Source organism: Hippoglossus stenolepis, chromosome 2, assembly GCF_022539355.2.
Source record: "Hippoglossus stenolepis isolate QCI-W04-F060 chromosome 2, HSTE1.2, whole genome shotgun sequence".
NCBI lineage: Eukaryota > Metazoa > Chordata > Actinopteri > Pleuronectiformes > Pleuronectidae > Hippoglossus > Hippoglossus stenolepis.
Window position 1 is genome coordinate 31,553,488 of NC_061484.1, and position 19,022 is coordinate 31,572,509.

At 41.2% G+C, this 19,022-nt stretch overlaps 2 protein-coding genes across 2 annotated transcripts in view; one reads left to right on the forward strand and one right to left on the reverse strand.

Annotated features, from left to right (window-relative positions):
* Nucleotides 1–19,022, forward strand: part of LOC118117875 (B-cell receptor CD22-like) — a 620,655-nt gene that overhangs the window by 65,292 nt on the left and 536,341 nt on the right. The window lies entirely within an intron of this gene.
* Nucleotides 3,269–12,564, reverse strand: slc22a7a (solute carrier family 22 member 7a). The gene is made up of 10 exons (XM_035179494.1): nt 12,137–12,564; nt 11,491–11,594; nt 9,332–9,486; nt 7,661–7,829; nt 7,460–7,577; nt 6,272–6,381; nt 5,974–6,188; nt 5,777–5,885; nt 4,846–5,052; nt 3,269–3,846 (listed from the first exon to the last, which is right to left on the reverse strand). Exons 1-10 carry the CDS (start codon nt 12,485–12,487, stop codon nt 3,759–3,761), a joined length of 1,626 nt encoding a protein of 541 aa, XP_035035385.1. The 5' UTR covers nt 12,488–12,564; the 3' UTR covers nt 3,269–3,758.

Genomic DNA, 19,022 nt, shown 5'->3' on the forward strand with positions numbered 1-19,022 from the left:
CGACCAACCAGCCTCTTCATTAGTCGGGTTAGTTCTCACTGTTCTAATACAAATATACAGAACTACTTCCTGCAGCACAACGTTGTCTCGATATTACTTCAGAGGCTGTAACAACATTTAAAATGTGCCCCAATATTTTGCAAAATTTGCTAAAGAAATGTGAATTTATATGTATTTCTATCAACTGGTGTTGTGTGATAATATGGAGTTAAATGAGCAGTAGATGGCGCCAACTCTCCAGTCAGGTGCTAAAACCACTGCAGAAGAAGAGGCTGAAGGAAGGAAGAGCATGAATGGATGAGGCTGATGAAAACTTCTCATTGATTGTTTCTTATATTAATACAATGAACATTGAATGGTGTCTCCTCATTGCTGCACATATGATGACTCGACACACCTGACTGACCTAACCCGAACCTAACACTAACAGAACTTTCAATTAGAAAATTACATTAAATACAAAAACAGGTCAAGTCAATATATTAAAGGTTTTGTCAGCTGCTCAATCCCGCATCCTCCAGATCAACATGATTGTTGATGTTTGTGTGAGTCAAACTCCAGTGCTTCCCCTAGTTTTTCTCCGTGTTCGGTCTCATCCACGTCCTGAAGGAAACAACAGGCTCTTTAGCTGCTAAATGTAAATTATGTTCACAAGTTGATCTCTTACTGAGTTTGTAAATGACTGTGAGAGTGAAGCAGTGTTTTCATCTCCTTACATTGACTCGCTAATCTCTGCAGGCAACTGTGATGTCACATGTTTCTTCACAATTTCCTGCAGTTGCTCTGCTGATCACTGGATCATTTACTATTTATCATCAATAACTGAGTCGGGAAAACAGCTGTGACACAGTTTAATCTCAGCTGGCAACTGTGAGTTTTGAAGGTCTCACAGCACTGCCTGAGGTTTACCTAAACGCAGCACCATAATTTTCCACAAGGGGACAATGAGGACCTCAGGGGGCGGCCATGCAATTCCAAAAATATGAAAAGTATAATGTTTATTTTGTTGTTCAAGTCTCCATGATCAGGACCAAGATGTATCCAACATTAGCAACATATATCTGTACAAGATAATTTAGTTAAGCTAGCTAAGTCAGATCAAGTGATCAGGACAAAGGTTTTTCTAATGTAAGCGACACTATTAGATTTAGAAGTCAACTTAGCTAAGTTAGCTAAGTGAGAGCTAATTAGGACCAATATTAGCGCTAATGAAAACACACATACTCCAACGCTCGCCGTATGTACATAGTTGTAAATGTTATGTTGATGGTCTGTCTTTTTCGATGTCTGTCTATGTATATGTTTCACTTGTCACTGTACTTCAACAATAAATAAATAAATATAAATATATAAATATATATATATGTGTGTATACACACTGATAAGAAAAACATCGGACACTTAAATCACTTCAGATCTTGATGAATTGTTGTTGTGTTTCTAACATCGTAGAGAGCGACACAATGAGAACCATGTAATTTCAGGGTAAAGACTTGATGTCTGCACAGTTCAGTTTTTCGTTGTGTCACATCTGGGGAGTCAGATTAATGGAGTCCCGAGTCCAGAGCTTTCTGATGTTGATGATACTGCATCATGAACTGATTGGAGAGAAATGAGAGGCCATCAGTTCTTCATGCACTTACTTCAGCATTGAAAGACGCTCCTCACAGGACATGGAGGCTTCCTCTCTGGCCTGTAAACCAACCAGCCAATCAGAGCCTGACGTTTTTGATTGATATTCGAGTTTGATGTAGTTTATATCCATGCTAGGGGCACAGCTCTGTGGACTGCAGGGTTAGTCCAAGTCTTTTTAACTGTTACTGGATGAATTATGATGAAATTCAGATTTATCTCAGGAGGATCTGCAGCAATGATCCTCCAGCTTTTTATCCATCAACATTTTTGACAGCCTTAACTTTACTGTCTTCGGACTAGAAACTGCCTATTTGCACAGATGAGGTAACTCTCTAGTATAAAAGAAATTATAATAACATAATGTCACAATGCCACTCAGGCAGCAGATTTTGTAAGATTGTTTGAACAGCAGTTTTATTAAATAACACTTGTTATTAATTAATTAATATTTTATTTATTTCATTCAATGTTGGAAAATGTCATATCCTGTTAAGTTTCTGCACATTTCACACTTAACCCCTAACCTGGTCTAACCCTAACCCTGCTTCCATGTGTGTAACCTTTTATTTGTTTCGGGTGAATTCAGGTATTTATTTCCTGTTCTAACACAGTCTACTCAACAGGACTTACTATAGGTTTAGCATGGACATCATGTGACTGAAATCCCAAGGTGATGTCACAGAGCGGGGCGGGGCACATGTCAATCAGAAGCTCCCCTTGGAATTACATGACAAGGTCAATAACATAACATTCTGACCAGATTTATGTTGAGGATATAAATAAGACAATGTTCCTGATTGATATCAAATTATGCTTGTGATGTATTCAAGCAACTAAATATGCACTGTGTTTAAAATTTGTTGTTTTTCCAAACATCTTTTATTTGTGCTACTTTATCAAACATGATTTGATGATCTGGGACAGTTCATTTCTCTAAATGTGGAAATATGCATTGAAAGTAAAACAAAGATAAACTAAAGAGATGATAACCCTAACCCTAATCCTATGATCAGACAGTTCATGTACACAGTCTGTCCCTGAGAGTTTAAACTGACATCATCAGTTTGCTCTGTAGAGATGATCTAAAACAAGTCTGTCCTGTGTTCTGCAGCCACTGGTTTCACCAACATGTGAAGAAGACAATGGTCCATGATGAAGAGTCTCTGACCTGAGAGGACGTTTGTTCCTTGAGTCGCCACAATAGAAAATTACTGAATGAATCATCTCTTATTGTTATTGTTGCTGTTGATTGAATTTTAATAAATCTTTCTAAATGTGATACACCTTTAATTGAATGTTTTATATCAATATTATATGTTAATATTTAAGAGGGTTCTTTATGAAATAAATTAGACTTTTAAATGTTAATAGGAATTAATGACATTTCTATAAATAATATACATTTTCTTATTCAGCTTTATGTCAATTTGTCAAAATTATTTTATTAACCCTAACCCTAACCCCTAACCCCTTTAATTGGTAACATTGAGCTTGATATGGATAAAACAAGGTGATTTAGGCTTTTGAAATCCTAATACAAGTGTCTCAGATGATCAAATTCAGGCAAAATTGCCTTTTTTGGCACAAAACCCTAAAAGCTGTGCCAGGTCTCCTCTGAGTGTGATATCTCCATTGCTCCGGTGTGGTTAAATGATTACAGAAAGGTAAAATATGTTGACCTAATGTGTAAAACAGATATTCGAAAAAGTAAAGATTTCAAAAACCAGGTGAACCGATCTGAGTCTAATCATTCAGCCACTAAACATGAAGCAATAACTGCATGTATTGCATGTACAGTATATCAGCAGATGCCTTTTTGCTGCATCCAGAACCCAAACACTAGAAATTAGCTGCAACACAGTTTATATGTGACCTGAAATCCAGTCCTTACAGTCAGGTGATTGACAGCTGAATATCAGCAGCAGGTAGGTGATGGCTTTAAAGCCAGTCTTCAATTAAAAACACTAAAAGAACAAACTCTATATCTATGCGTGTCAGGTCTGTTGTCCTGAACACATGGTACAAACAATTTTAGTCTAACATTCGTTTGAGGTCCTATCAGCACCAACTGAGTCCGCCGCCATCTGCAGAACAAGCCGCGGAGCATCAGGATGAAAAGCTGCTCAGTTTTCTTGTGACATGTTCGTGTCTCTGGGGTTCGAGTCCTTCAGCTCCATCTTTGCATCTTCCCCTACGTCTCTCTGCCGGTGTCTGAAAAACACAGATGATAATTTGAATGTAAAATCTAAAACTCAAAGCACCTGTCTCTTTTTAATTGCAGCCGTTGAACCAACTTATTTGAAATCTGTATACTTGTTTAAAGGGAAATATACTAACTCAAATTCCATAGTCGAAGAATATATGTATATGTGCTAACTTTAACGCAAACCCTAACCCTTTACCCGCATGTATGTATTTTGTATTTATGTTGGGTGAGATTAACTAAACTAAATGTTACTATACAGAGACTGTTGAGAATTCTTGACTGTGACTGGTTGGATTAATTTTAAGTTACTATACAGTGTGAGAGAGGAAACAGTTCTAAATAAAAGCACCCAACCTGGCTGATACATACAAAGCATAGACTGTAAATGAAGTTGGATGACATAACAGCTCACAAAACTGAATCCAAAGCATCTTCATTTCCCCCTGGTGGCTCGCAGCAGTATGTCCTCCATGTTAGTTGATTGTACATGGACAAATCAGAGTCTTTGCAGTGGTGATTGTGGAGTGGAGCTGTGGTATCGAGGCCCCTCCCATACGCTCTCTCGACCAATCCTCAGTCAGTGTCATCCATCAATCATGACGTCTCAGTCTGTTTTTATATCATCAAAAAACTGATTCAAACCAAACTGATCAGAAACACTTGAACAAACATCAGTGAGATAAGAACGACCTTAAATGACAGAAACGATCTTTAACATCTACTTTTTTAGTTTGGTGCATGTCCCATCTGCTAATATGGAGGAGGAGGGGTTTATGACCTATGCTGCAGCCAGACACCAGGGGGAAATGGAGCTGCTTCAGCTTTTGGGAGACATCGTGTCGTCCATCTGTCTTTACAGTGAATAGTTAGCCACGTCTCTGGCCAATGAGAGTTTAGTCAAATGATGGACTGTAGCCCTAGTTTAACCATTAAACATCTGATGTCTTCAGATCAGCTCTGGTGACTGGTTAGGACGAGTCCTGGCTGGCTCTTCCGATGCGTACCTTCCCTCTTCAACATCCATGATGTTTTCGGGTAAACGGACATTAAGCGTCTCTGGGAGCAGGAAGACCAAGCTGCCACTGACAATTCCAGTCCCGGCGAAGATCAGTGGCGGCAAAAGAAGCCAGACGTCCTCCAGCAGCATGATCATGGGAGCCAGGGCGCTTCCGATCCGACAGAGACAGGAAGTGTAGCCCAAACCACACTGCCTGTCCAACAAACACAACCAGCATCAGGTTTAATGTCTCAGAGTCTCAGTCACATTCACCACCTGAAAAATGTGCCTCCAACATTTCTAACACTCGACACCCTCCTATGATATTTCCTGAAGCTGCTGCTGTCATCTCGTGCCACCCACAAGACAAACCTTACATTTTTAGCTTTGGTGCATCACCAGTGTGTGTGTAGTGAAGTGTGCTGCTCCTCAGAGATGCTAGATTGGTTAAAGACAAATGTTTGGATCTACATCAAGGCTACGTCCTCATATGTTTATGTTTTAAAAGTCATCACTCTTACACCTGGTGGAGTTTTCCAGCCTCTAATTCTTTTGTAGACTTTCAATGATGGTGTCGTTATAGTTTGAAAACTCCAGGTTGTGTTTGATTGAGATGCCCATGTTCTCTCCCTGATTGGTTCTTATCAGTCACATGACTCGACTACCAGCGGTGAATACAAAGCGTCGCTAACACTTCCTGTCAGTAACAGTTCCACCTTGTCGTCGCTCCAAGAAAAGAAATCCCTGCTCTTACTTTTCACCATCAGAGTTAAAACACTTATCAATTTAAAACACGTCAGTGAGGACAGAGCCTTAGCCTTACCCTTGGCTGAAGTGTGTAAAAACTATAAATATATATGACATTTTTAAATAAAAAGATGTATTATTTTATATGATTTATTATTGTCTTTATCTCATTTTCCAGGTGCAGGTTTTACCTAAGGATTGTTGGGTAGAGTTCTGCTGAGTAGAGGAACGCAGTGGTGAAAGCCGCCTCAGAGAAACCCTTCGCTACCACAGCGATACAGGTGCGAAGCACAGAGAACTCTGAAAGAGAAGCAGGTCGAGCAGATGGATGTAAGTTTATTTCATTAAGCTAAAAATGTCTCATTCACTGTACTTGAAGTGATGTAACCTAAAGGTATGGCTGTGTTTATTCCTATTAGGGTTCCAGTTATGATCAGAAACCACGCCTGGCCATTCCTGCGGCCGATCCAGTTCAGGACGAAGAAGCAGAGGATTTTGGCGGGAGCTTCAATGGCGCCATAAATAAACTGTGTGAGGTAGATACTGACGCCGAAACCTGAGATCCTGAAGCTTATACCATAGTACAGGAAGGCAACAGCAAACCTGGGGGTAGAGCAGCACAGTCAGTGTTAGCGCAGCCTAGTGGTCTACAGCAGGCGACATTTTCAAAACCCTGATTTTTGTACCAGAATAATCCGGAACAGAGGGTGATCTTCCTCAGCTGCGGAGTTTTGACCAAATCCAGGTACGAGGGATTCTTCTCAGCCCCTTCAGACACTGTCACCTTCCCCAAAGCCTAAAACAATCACAGTCAAACATTGAGACTTTATATTGAGTTGTAATCATCACTTATCTGTTGTAACAAGCATGTAACAAGCATGCTGCCTCCATGTTAAGAGTCCAGATTAATGCCTCCTGCAGTTCTACAGTTTCCGGGTTGAACAAAATGTTTCCTCTAAACGTGTCGATGAGCCTCGAGGCTGGTTTCCTTTTGTTAGGTGTGTGTGAGAGGTAATGTGTATATAAACCCCGCCTTATTAAAAAGACAGTGACGTGATGGATTGTAAAGTTGTCACATTCACACAACATCAACTGAAGATGTTAGAAGACGTGAATGTATTTAAGAATTAAGTTATTTAATAAGATCATAGTTATTTAATCAAAGCATTTTTTCATTAAACACATATTTAAACTAATTTCATCTACCTTCCAGATCTCTCCCAGAAGAACATGAAAAAGGGACCTTCTCAGCTGTCGTAGTAGAAACACAAGATTGTTCAATGCTCCACCTTTTACATTGAAATTAATGTTTTGTCCACACTGTTTAAGCTTAGAGTTCAGTCTGTTCTGATTGGCCCACTGGCCCAGTTTGTTGTGATAGGTCAACAGCTTCCAGCCATTTAGTAATGTCAGCCCCAGCCTGGCTTTGATAGGGGGCGTGTCAGACTTGATGTGCATTATGGAAAGTCCTCAGGTCGACAGAAACTGTATTCCGTCAAATTAATGCTAAATAACTGTGCAGCCAAACAATATAGAAGAAATTTATATTTATTCAAACTTGGACGTTTAAGTGAGATTAATCAATCAAATTTTTGTGTCGCCCATATTTACAAATCAGTTTGTCTCAGATCTTAACAAGGTGCGACATCATCTGTTCTTAAACATCAACCACAAAAAATTTAGAAACCTCAGAGGGAGCAACATGTGGGAAAAACAGGTCTTAGTACAACAAGTCATTTTTTTCAACTTCATCTTTTCATCTTCACACCTAATAATTGGTTGATGGTTTATTGCAAATGTAAACAAGACAGATTGATTAACTTCAACACTGAGTTAATATTGACTTTGAGCCACAGTCGTTGAATCAGCTGTACCTCAGTGTTCAGTTTGGTCGTGTTCTTGCCGTTCATCGTAGCACACTGAACCAGATACTTCTGCGCTTCCTCCACTCTGCCATTGGCCAGAAGCCAGCGAGCCGACTCAGGCAGCCACCTGGATACATGCAGATGCTTTTAAAAACACAGATATTTGGTGTCAATGTGGAGCCTCAAAACTCCTCCTCATATCCGCCTTACCACCAGGAGATGATGGCAATGATGCAGGGCGCCGTCACCGCCAGCGTCAGGTGTCTCCAGTCTCGAATGAAGTAGGCCAGCACCGCCAGGAACATGTTCCCCACGCTCCAAGACAAACTCATGACAGTGCCAGTGAACGTACGGTGCTTCACGTCAGTCCACTCAATACCTGAGCAGGTAGACAGCGATACAGACATGAAGTCAGTACAGACGTTGTTCAGGTTAGATTACTCCCTTTGGTCATGAAGAACAGATCCATGATAATAATGAACTGCGAACATGTGTGCTCTCAGCATGAAGACCAGTATTATGAGTGCTCAGTGTGATGGTGATAAAATAAAACCTTTTTGTGGTTAAGAGATGGGAGATCAACATTCAGCAGTGCTGTTTCACAGCTAAGCGTGGTGGCTCTCGCGAGGTAAAGGGTTGTCGCGAGTGTTTGAGCTCAGAGAGGAAATTCGGGTGTTTTTGTTGGAGGAGAGAATGAATGAAGTTGCAAGCAAGTTTAGTGATGAACTATTTCTGATGAAACTGGCCTACCTCAGCGATGTATGTAAAGCTGAATGAATTAAATCTTCAGCTTCAAGACAGAGACCAACACCTTCCACACCTGGCTGACAAGATCAGTGCATTCACCCGAAACCTTGAGATGTAGGCAGGCAACTTGATCAAGGAAATACTGATTCCTTTGAGAATGCTGAGTTTGCTGAAAAAAGTGCTACTGGAGCCACCACAGTGATTCCATGTCTTAAGGAGCACATCTCTTCCCTGAGAGGATTCTTTCAAATGTACTTCCCAAACAATAGCGCTCAGTATGACTGGGTGAGAGATCCATTCAATGCATCACCACCTGCTGATTTCAGCTCTACTGAAGAGGACCAGCTCATTGAGATGATGTCTGACTCCACCCTGAGGCTGAGATTTACAGCACAGACACTGAGTGAATTCTGGCTTGGTGTGGAGAGGGAGCATCCACTCATAGGGCAGAGGGCTGTGGGGATTCTGCTTCCCTTTACCACATCCTATCTCTGTGAGATGGGCTTTTCTGCTGTTGCCTCACTGAAAACAAAGTACAGATCTAGGCTCAACATTGAACTTGACTTAAGAGTTGCATTATCAAGCCTGCAACCCTGTTTTGAAAAGATGTGCTGTGCAAAACAGTCTCATTGCAGCCACTAATACAGATGATAAGACTTGAGTTCTCACATCGTGACTTGCCCATCTTTCTTGCCTAGTATCTGCATATGTTCTTTTTGGTTACAGATTGAACTTTATCAACTTTGTAACAAAGTGATTATAATTTAACATATTTTTTCTCTGTTTTTGAAAAAGTACAGACTGATGAAGCAAAGAAAAGTTTATTATTTGCAATCCGAAAAAATGTGAATGTAATGTTCATGTGTATGTTATCTCAATACACAAGTTAAACTTGGCCCATTTTGTCATGATTTTGTTGGGGGAGGGGCGCGGGTGGGGCATGAAAAATATTCTCTCTCCAAAGTGGGGTGTGATTGAAAAAGTTTGAGAACCACTGGGTTAAAGCTACAACTCCAGGAGGCCTTTATATGTGGGCATGATACATGGGTTTATCAATTTGTGTGCATCTAGGTGAAACATGCCACGTGGCAACCATTTGTGTTGTTGTTCTGCAGTGAGTTGTTGATCTCTTACCGAGGACAACTCCGATGATTGACAGCCCGCTGAGGGCCACACCACACAGCGCTCTGGACAGGGCGAACATGATGTAGGAGGTGGAGAAGGCCGAAGTGAATCCCAGCATGGTGGCAGCAATTAAAGCCACCAGAAGCATTGACTTACGACCAAACCTGCAAGATAAACAGTTTATAGAGCTTTTGAACACATCACATGGACTTCATGTGCACATAAAGTTTTGCTTAGAAGTATTTCCACTCCAAGTTTTTACCCCCAGCACTTGGAGGAAATCTCTTCCATGTTGACTTAAAAGCTGAATTAAAGTTCAATCTTGAACTTTAAGGTGCCATCTTTAAGTTTTGCTGTTGATACATGGCTGTTAGCCCTATGTCTATTTTCTGGTTCCAAGAGAAGAGGTTATAATGTGTCCACTGAGCAGCGCTACTTCCTCAGGACAGATTGGACGCCACAAACAGTCCATATCACTAACTGATGAGACGGGCCAGAGCTAGCTGGTTAGCATGCTAACTTCAGTGATGAAAAGAAAAACAACAGTTAAAGGAATGAAGTTTGATGCTGAACTCATCTTTCTGAAAAGTAAACAGTTTCTTTTATGAAACACCATTTCAAATGGTGTCTTGTTTAGATTTTTTGTTGGAAATTAAATCAATAAATCATTGATTCAATTAATCATCATCATCAGTTTTACTTTGTATGTTTAAAACACATTTATGTATTTGTATTTCCTGTTATATGTTAACTAAATAAACTAAATGAAATTAAACTTAATTGTTAGCCTGTGTGGCTGCTAATTGTGCATTCATGTGTTGTTGTAATATGTCAGAACAACAACTTGTAATCTTTGTGTGTTGCAGAGTTCCTGACCTCATTACTTATAAACTAATTAACATAATTTTACAATTGGCTCTAAATGGACGCATTTAACGTAACATTTACTAACACTACATGACTGCCTATGTCGTACCGCAATATTCCATTTGGAGTGAGCAATAGTGATAGTAACTTACAAACAGCCAATTTGTATTTGCTTTGTTTGATCAAGAGCTCCAGAATCCGCCACTCAATGAACCTTTAAAAAGTTTAATCTACGGCTGTTTCCTAAGACAACATTTAAACTCTACTCTAGATTCAGAATTATGACGTTGAAATTCATAACAAATGGGGAAAGTCCATCTGCTGATGGTGATCATGTGATTGGATCAAAATCCCCAGTACAACGGACTTTGAAGAGGCCTTTTCTCTCTTGTCTGCCAAAGATGAATGTTTGCATTAAGACTGTGACACAAAAATCTTCATCATATAAAATGCAAATTAACAAAGAATGTGGATGTCAAGAAATGGTTCTGAGATTCTGCCTTTACCAGATCGAGGAGCAGCTCCTGTGAATACTTGATTAACTTTATCAACAATCATCATGATCTTGTTATTTTGTCCCAGACTCCCACGGACCAAACTGAGCATTTAATTTGAGCAATGAGGGAATATTGTAATGAGTGTGTGTGTGTGTGTGTGTGTGTGTGTGTGTGTTTGTTAGTTGCAATCAATGTGCTTATTAGATAACTGACATTTTGGGCTTATTCAATATAGAGTCACATGCAGAAACTGGAGTTGTTACAACACACACTCGTTTGAAGAAAAAATTCCAGTATTAGAATGAATCACTAGAGAGTTTTGCTGCCTTGCTCAGAAGAAAGAATGTGAGAAGAAATGTCCATTTCGATGCAACTGCTAAAAAGTTGTATGAAATCTGGCAGTTTTAATTATCAAGATCTAGTGAAAATCTAACACATCCACTGTACTAAGGCTGTGTGATTTGATCTTTACAGTCATCAACGCAATCACACAAGGGAGGAACAGCAAAGGATGCAGCCTGAAATCTAGTGTTACTGTTGCTGATATCACAGATGTCAACCACTCGTCACATTAATAAGATGAGTTATAAGAGTGTTACAGGCCCTAATCATCAAAAAACACATCACTTTCTTCACATTGCAGCTCTTCTTTTCAGAGAGGGCCGGTGCAAGTGCGTGAAGTCTTGATACTCTTGTATTTTTCACAGTCGTGCTACAGTGGTTGTGTCATAAACAAAACTTCCCTCCATCTTCATGGGTCACATGACCAGAGGAGTGTGAGGGTTCAAGACATTGTGAACTCACCTGTCGGAGAGCTGTCCAAAGAGAATGGCTCCAAACGTGACCCCGAGGAAGAAGTATGTGGCGAGAGCTTGATTCAGCCGTTTGTTGTCACACACCAGATCCCACTGTGGAGAGACGGTTAAAGTCAGTGACTGTACATCAGCTGACCATGATGCGCCCGTGCTTTTATGTCGACAACGCTCTCTGAGAATTGAAGTTTGTAATAACGTGACCTTTATTTGCTTGTCTCTAACTCAGCTGTCAGTTTTGTGTAAAAACTGTATCAACTATGTGTTTAAAGAGAGATGTTTTCTTGAAGCACCATCTAGTGGACATTAGTTGGACTGCAGTTTAAGAGGCTTTTGCTTCCAAAATCGAGTCTTGATTTTGTGATGGTCACTACATTGTTATCAAATCTGTTTAATGTCAGGGAAACTTCCTGGTCTGGTGTCATGCTGGTTTTCACTCACATTAACTAACATGTTGTTTAAGCTACAATAAATATGAGTTCAATTTTACATCAGTGATTAATAAACATTTTCTAGAATGATATAAAACCCTAACCCTATAATTCAAATTCAAGAGGAGATGAGAATACAATTCTTGAATAGGATTTAAAAATTAAAATACTCGTTAGTTCAACAGAGTTCATGTAGCATCTCCTCACCTCTGTAGCGGTTGTGGAGCTAAACTGCGACCTGTCGTAGATCCATCCATGTTGACAAGGTGCTGTCCTGTTTCCCTGGCTGAGGTCGAAGGTCAGCGGGGGGTCATAGACTCTACAGGAGCTGAGAGAGCTTTCATCCTGATGGGGGATCCTGAGGGCTAGCACTTCGGGGGCCGGGTTGGTGTCCTCCAGGGTCCCAAGGGCACAGCGGTGTGGAGGAGTGGCAGAGATGAAGTTGTGCAGGAGAAAGTGGAGGGGGAGGATGGCTCGGGGGAGGCAGAGGAGAAACAGCACCAGGAACTGGAACTTGGAGAAGCCGCCAACTTCATCCAGGATCTCGTCAAACCTCATGGTGACAAGATGGAAGAACTGAGATCTGCGTCTGAGGAGTCACTCTGTGTTAGAGGAGCATTCATCGAATCGCTGTGTCTCTCTCTCTCACTTTCTGTCTCCGACTGCACAGAATCAGCTTCTTATAGAGAGAGAAAGGGAGGTACTTGGCTGTGTGTGTCTGTGTGTGAACAGATCATTTCTCTTTGCATCAGCTCAGTCACGCTTGTGTCACAACACACCGCAGATGGAGTATTAAGACTGACAGTTTTCTTGGTGCAGCCGCGGGATTCAAACTTTAACAAACCGCTCTGAGTCTTTGTGTTTTTTTAGTTGTTATTGTTAAATAACTGCAGGGACTGTTATAAAAGCTCCCCCTGTTGGTGATATCATGGATATTTCCACTTTTGTTCCAGAACATAAACTGTAATTTAAAATAAATTAGAGACAGATGCTACCATCTTGTGATGATGACGTCATTTGCAGTCACAGACTCACACTGACGACGTCTCGTACTGGTCTCATGTGCTTTGGAGCTGACCAATAAGAGTTCACGTGATAGACTGCAGCTTTAGTTCATCGATTATTAGACCAGTGTCAAATCTGATAGGACGTCTTTAGATCAGCTCTGACTGGTCAGGACGAGTCTTGGCTATTTCTTCTGTTGCGTAAATTTCCTCCTTAACCTCCATGATGATTTCGGGCAAATGGACATCAAGCATCTCTGAGAGCAGGAAGACCAAGCTGCCGCTGACAATTCCAGTCGCTGCAAAGATAAGAAATAAGTCTATTTAGATTCTTTATTTTGGTCCATATCCCATCTACTAACATGGAGGAGGAGATGTTTTCATCCTATAATGCAGCCAGCCACCAGGGGGCCATTTAGATGGACTGGCTTCGCTTTTGGATGCTGTCATGTCGTTGATATTTAATTACAGGGTTATGGTTAGGAATCTAATGAATCAGAGAAGGAAATGTCAAGACTGATGATAAACATCATTTCCAAAAGTTTCATTGTATTCTCGTCCAGACTTAAGGGTTAGTGTTTTTCAACATTTTCAAAACTTTAAGTTTGAGGGACTCAAAACCTCCAGGGGTCTCATTTATAACCATTGTGACACACAAAGCGGGGCCTGAAACGTGCGTACGCTACTTCTCACGCAAACGTTGGGATTTGTAAAAACAAACTTGACGGGAAAATTTGCACGTTGAACGTTTTGGAGACGGGAAATTGGCGGTGCAGACGTGAGGTGGTGAACTGAAGCAGATTATTGATCCACTTCATCATTTACATTAAAACCAACAGCTTTAGTTGTGCTCGCGCGACATATCTGTTCCACAAGAATCTTTTAATTAAAAAATATATAAAACAACTTACAGCAAATTACGTTCAGATTCCATTAAACAGCGGAGTTACAGAGCTGAGTCATTAATAGGTTTTAATAATATCTTCTAACACTGTGCGTGTATCATCAAATCACTGCAGTGAACGGGACTGAGCCGTCAGAGCACAGAGCGACCTGGAGATCACTTACAAGAAATGAAGAAACGTTCCAAATAGTATCCCAGAGTGGAGGTAAGGATCCACTGATGTGAGGTAATCGGTCCGAAGGGGTTGGGGGTATATATTGCTCGTTGCTCCCTCACTGCGAGCTAAACACAACAAAATCACGACTTTTTGCTGTCCTGGCTCCTAAACGGTGGAATGAGCTCCCCAGTGACATCAGGACATCAGAAAGTCTACACATCTTCCGCCGCAAACAAAAAAAACACCTCTTCCGACTACACCTTGAATAAATGTTGAAACGAACAATTTACTAGCACTTAAAAGGTACTTACTTAGAGCACTTTGTAGTTTGTCTTTCTTGAAAAAATTGTACTTTCTTGATTCTTGTTGTTCTGGGTTTGTACCCTCATGGTTGATGCACTTATTGTAAGTGGCTTTGGATAAAAGCGTGAGCTAAAAAAAATGAAATGTAAAAATGTAAATGTAAATACTGCCATGACACTGGTGCGTGATGCTGCGTGATGGATGCACACGAATGGAAGGATGAGGAGGAAACGAGAGTTCAGCGATGTCTGATCAGCTAATATAGATTCTACTGATCTGTGATCTCTGAGCTGAACTGGGTCCAGTATCACACAGATCGACCGACGGAACCGAACCATCCCAGTACAAACACAAGCATATAATAATAATTCTGTTAAATTCTATAGATTGAGGTCACCACAGCTGTCTCTGACTTTAATAATCCTGCAGTTTTGGATGATTAAAACACGAACAGGAGATACAACAAGTTCCCTCATATTCTGAGAGGGTGTATTTTTATGCCCCCACCTTTGAATTAGATTTTGTTTAAATTTCAGGCTCCGTTCTTTCTATCGTCTTCACTCTCACTCCCCGTATTATCCACAGCAGCAGCAGAGTATCAGTGTATTTTATTTATTAGTGACAGCACTGCTGTCCCATGAATCGCTCTTCACCCCCACCTCACTAACAAACACCTCGATGTCAGTGTCAGAAAGTTTCACTTCCTCTTCTCATCGCTTGATGCCGTGACTCCGTCAGGACTCACGGTGGAAACCCATTGGTCAGCAGCATAATTAAAAATTATGAGGTGCTTTGCATTGACCATTTATGGTTGAAAGTGGGCGTGTGGAGGGCGGATTTGAAGGCAGATCCACGTATGAACGTTTCCAGGTGGACTGTGATTTATAAAGGGAACATTGCGTTCAGGTGTGCGTACGTACACTTTTAGTATGAATCCCACGCACTGTTTTATAAATGAGACCCCAGAGCAGTGGGATCAGAGTATCTTTAGCAAAAGTGTTGCATGATAAAACAGTGTTAATGTCTCAGTTGTGTTAATGAACATCACACATGAACTTTTGGTCTTTTTGGATTTGGAGGATTTAAAAGAGATGATCAAAATCAAATGTGGAATTGAATTTACACCATGTACGAGTTATTTCAATCAGAGCTCTGTCATGTGCACACAGTGAATGTGGTGAAGGTTGCAACAGATTTCTGCTTCGATAACCTCAGTCATGTGAATAAATCTCACATCCCCACAGAGTAATTCATTTTAATCCAATATTCCTTTATCACATTAATACAACTTCAAACTCACAGAGTCCTTGATTCTGCTGTTGTTGATGCATTTATAATGATCCTGAGATCTGCGAGTTATGCTTAATATCTTCGAGTTGTTTTCGTGGTGGATCAAGATCTTTGCACTCATTGATCAGCATCTGTTCCTGTGGCTGAACCTCAGGTCATCTCCATGGATGATGTTTCGCTGTATCAGTTCAGGCTTCTCAGAGTGAAATGCATCTTCCTCTCTTAATCGCTAATCGACCATGACATCATGCTGAAATATGTCTATCTTTGTGTATCCTGTTAGCTATGGAATTTATTCTGCTAATATTTTTTACTGGTTTCATTTCAAAGCTGCTGGGGCTCTGATATGAACAAAAAACATCTTCATGTTTATATTTTAATTAATCTTATTTTAATGAATTTTCTTAATTTAAGAAAACAGAAAGGAAAAACTAATATGTTGTAAATGTAAAATTTCAAGAAAGCAAAGCAACATCAGGTTTTAGATGAGTTTTTCTTATTTAATTATTTAAAAGTTCACGTTGCTCCACAGGCATCAGCGTGGGACAATCACAACACACCACAAACTCAAGAAAAGAGAAAGTGGGTAAAAACATAGTTTTTGTGATATTTATATTTGCCTTGTTTTTTTGTTTGTATCTGCCATCCTGGAGGCAACAGTTAAAAAATAGGAATCCCTGATACCATGATGACAATCGTCTGCTCCACAGATTCCCAGTTTCATTTATATCAAATGTCTTGGTTTCATCAGGAAGTGAAACAGAAACTGAGTCATAGCCTCGGGTGCATCATTCTCTCCACATCAGATTTTATAAAATTTACAACAATTTAACGATGTAAAAAAAAAATCAACATACACACAAGTTAAAGATAGCAGATGAGCTTCAGCTGCTTTTAAACATTAGATGATCCTCAGAGAGAAAGTTAGGAGAAAGTTTTAGTTGCCTCCACCAGGGAGGCTTCACCACTGGCTGTGCGTCAGCATTTTTTGTTTGTTTGTTAGCAGCATTCCACAAAATCTACTGAACAGATTCCCAGTGAGCTTGGTGGAAGGATATGAAATGGGTCAAGTGACATAAGTTTGGTTTGGATCTGGATCAGGGGGCAGATCCAGGAACATTGTTCAACATTTGACAGATTTTTCAGATAAGATTATATTGATGCAGATGAAAACTATAGGAAACATTTTGAGATCTGTGTATGTGATTTGATGCAGGAATGAGTTGTTGCATCTCTTGACAGTGTGTTGATCAGATAACCAGACTTTGTAGCAGCGACAGCTCGGACTCATCACGACAAGAATCTCCAGTTCAGGTTCTGTGGACTGAGTCCAGCAGCAGGTCTTTATTTGCTGCCGGTTGATTACGGCAGACCACCATTGTAGTTTAAAGGGGACATAGCATGCAAATTCCACTTTGTTAGTGCTTCTACAGGTTAATGTGGGTATCTGGCTCATGTCTACCAACCCAAAAACTCTGGGGAAAAAACACTCGCGCGTTTTGTTATAGTTCCTCTAAGTCAGAAACGTCATGCTTGAGCGACTCGATTGCGCTTCCTGGGTATTGTGTCGTAACAAGGAACTGGAAGTCTCCCTACATGGTCTTGGCCCACCCCCCCACCGTCCCCCCACACTCGTTACTTCCGTGTTTACACCGGAGGCAGCGCAGCGCCGTTCCCAAGCACGCAGCCGGGCTGTTCACACGGGACGAGCATTTCTCCGCGGTCAGCCCGCGATTCACTCACATGTGGCATTTGTCTGGATCGTTGGGACTGGGAGGCTGCAGCAGCTGCTCGGGAGCGACCGCTCGCTCTCCCGTGCGTGAGCTGGAATTTGTGTCAGCGCCACACAGCAGCAGTGTGGAAGACTTCCGCAGTGTTCAGCGCTACTGTAACCCCCGAACCCCGACATTCAACGGGTACAACAACAAGCGGACAAAGCAGAATCGCGGGCTGACCTTATATATACAGTCTATGGGGCTGACCAGCGCGGAGAAATGCTCGTCCCGTGTGAACAGCCAGGCGGCTGCGCGCTTGAGAACGGCGCTGCGCTGCCTCGCAGTGGACTTCCGCAGTGTTCAGCTCTACTGTATGCCGGGTTACAGTAGTTCCGCCGGGTTACAGTAGTTCCGCCGGGTTACAGTAGTTCCGCCGGGTACACCGGACGCGAGCGCCGCTGCGAGGCAGCGCAGCGCCGTTCTCCACACGCAGCCGCCTGGCTGTTCACACAGGACGAGCATTTCTCGCTGGTCAGCCCCATAGACTGTATATATAAGGTCAGCCCGCGATTCTGCTTTCTCCGCTTGTTGTTGTACCCGTTGAATGTCGGGGTTCGGGGTAAATGATGGTCTTCATAGCCCCCACCTCTCTTTCTCTCTCTGTCTGTCTGCTTGTGTGCTTGTAGTGGATGGGCAGAGGGGGACATTTAATTATGTGATTGGGAAAATTAAAACTCCAGGACAACAAGGGGAATACAAAGTATGGGATGCATATTTGATAATTTATATCATATAAAATATGTAATTTATATCGTTTAAAATCATGGGGGGAGAGGGGGGAGGGGGAGCTGGCTCATTAGCATTTAAAGGAACAGGCAGTCAAAACAGGTCGCTCTGTGGAGGGCTGTTTTATACAGGGTAAAAAGGGTGCTGTTTTATATGATCCTTGTGGTATTTTGACCAAAGTATGTTACAGACATTTCATTAAGACCCCAAGGAACCATATCAACTTGTGGTAAAATGGGCATGCTATGTCCCCTTTAAAGAAGAAAAGTTGAAATTAGCAAACAGCTCTAATTATTAAACAGCCCGATCAACCTTAACATGTCTATAAAGCACTTTGACCTATTTAAAAAAAACTAATAAACATCTACTATACTTTTTGAAGAAGAATGGCTGAGACCTGATGTCAAAACATGAGCAACACAGAATCAAAGTGAAATGTAATTTTCTGCTGCGGCCGATGTGAAGAGGAATACTTGGAAAAGCTGCAGCGATTGTGAATAAACCACTTGATTGAAGACAGAAGGACACAGTGTTTGCAGTTTATGTTTTGTCTATGCAGTTGTGAAAAAATTTCCCTTTGTTCCGGTTTGGGGAATCTGTGTCTCCTCTGATTCCTTTAACTAATGCAGTTGGACAGGGGTTTGTTTACTGTTGTTGAACGATGGTGTCTAAAGTTCTTGAGTTTATCTGAAAGGCACTTTCTGGTAAAGTTGGTCCAAGAAATGGGGTTAGAGGGTTAGGGTTAGGGTTAGAAAAAATATCTCGATGACTCCCCCTGCTTCGTCCGACGACTGGGCAGTTTGAACTAGGGAGTCAAAGGCAATGCACTGGCCCACGCACGTCATCGAGTACTCTCCATTCTCACCTATCCCCTTTGCCTGAAATGGCTTTTGATATGAGTTGGTTTTTAATATGAACGTTATTTTGTTTTGGG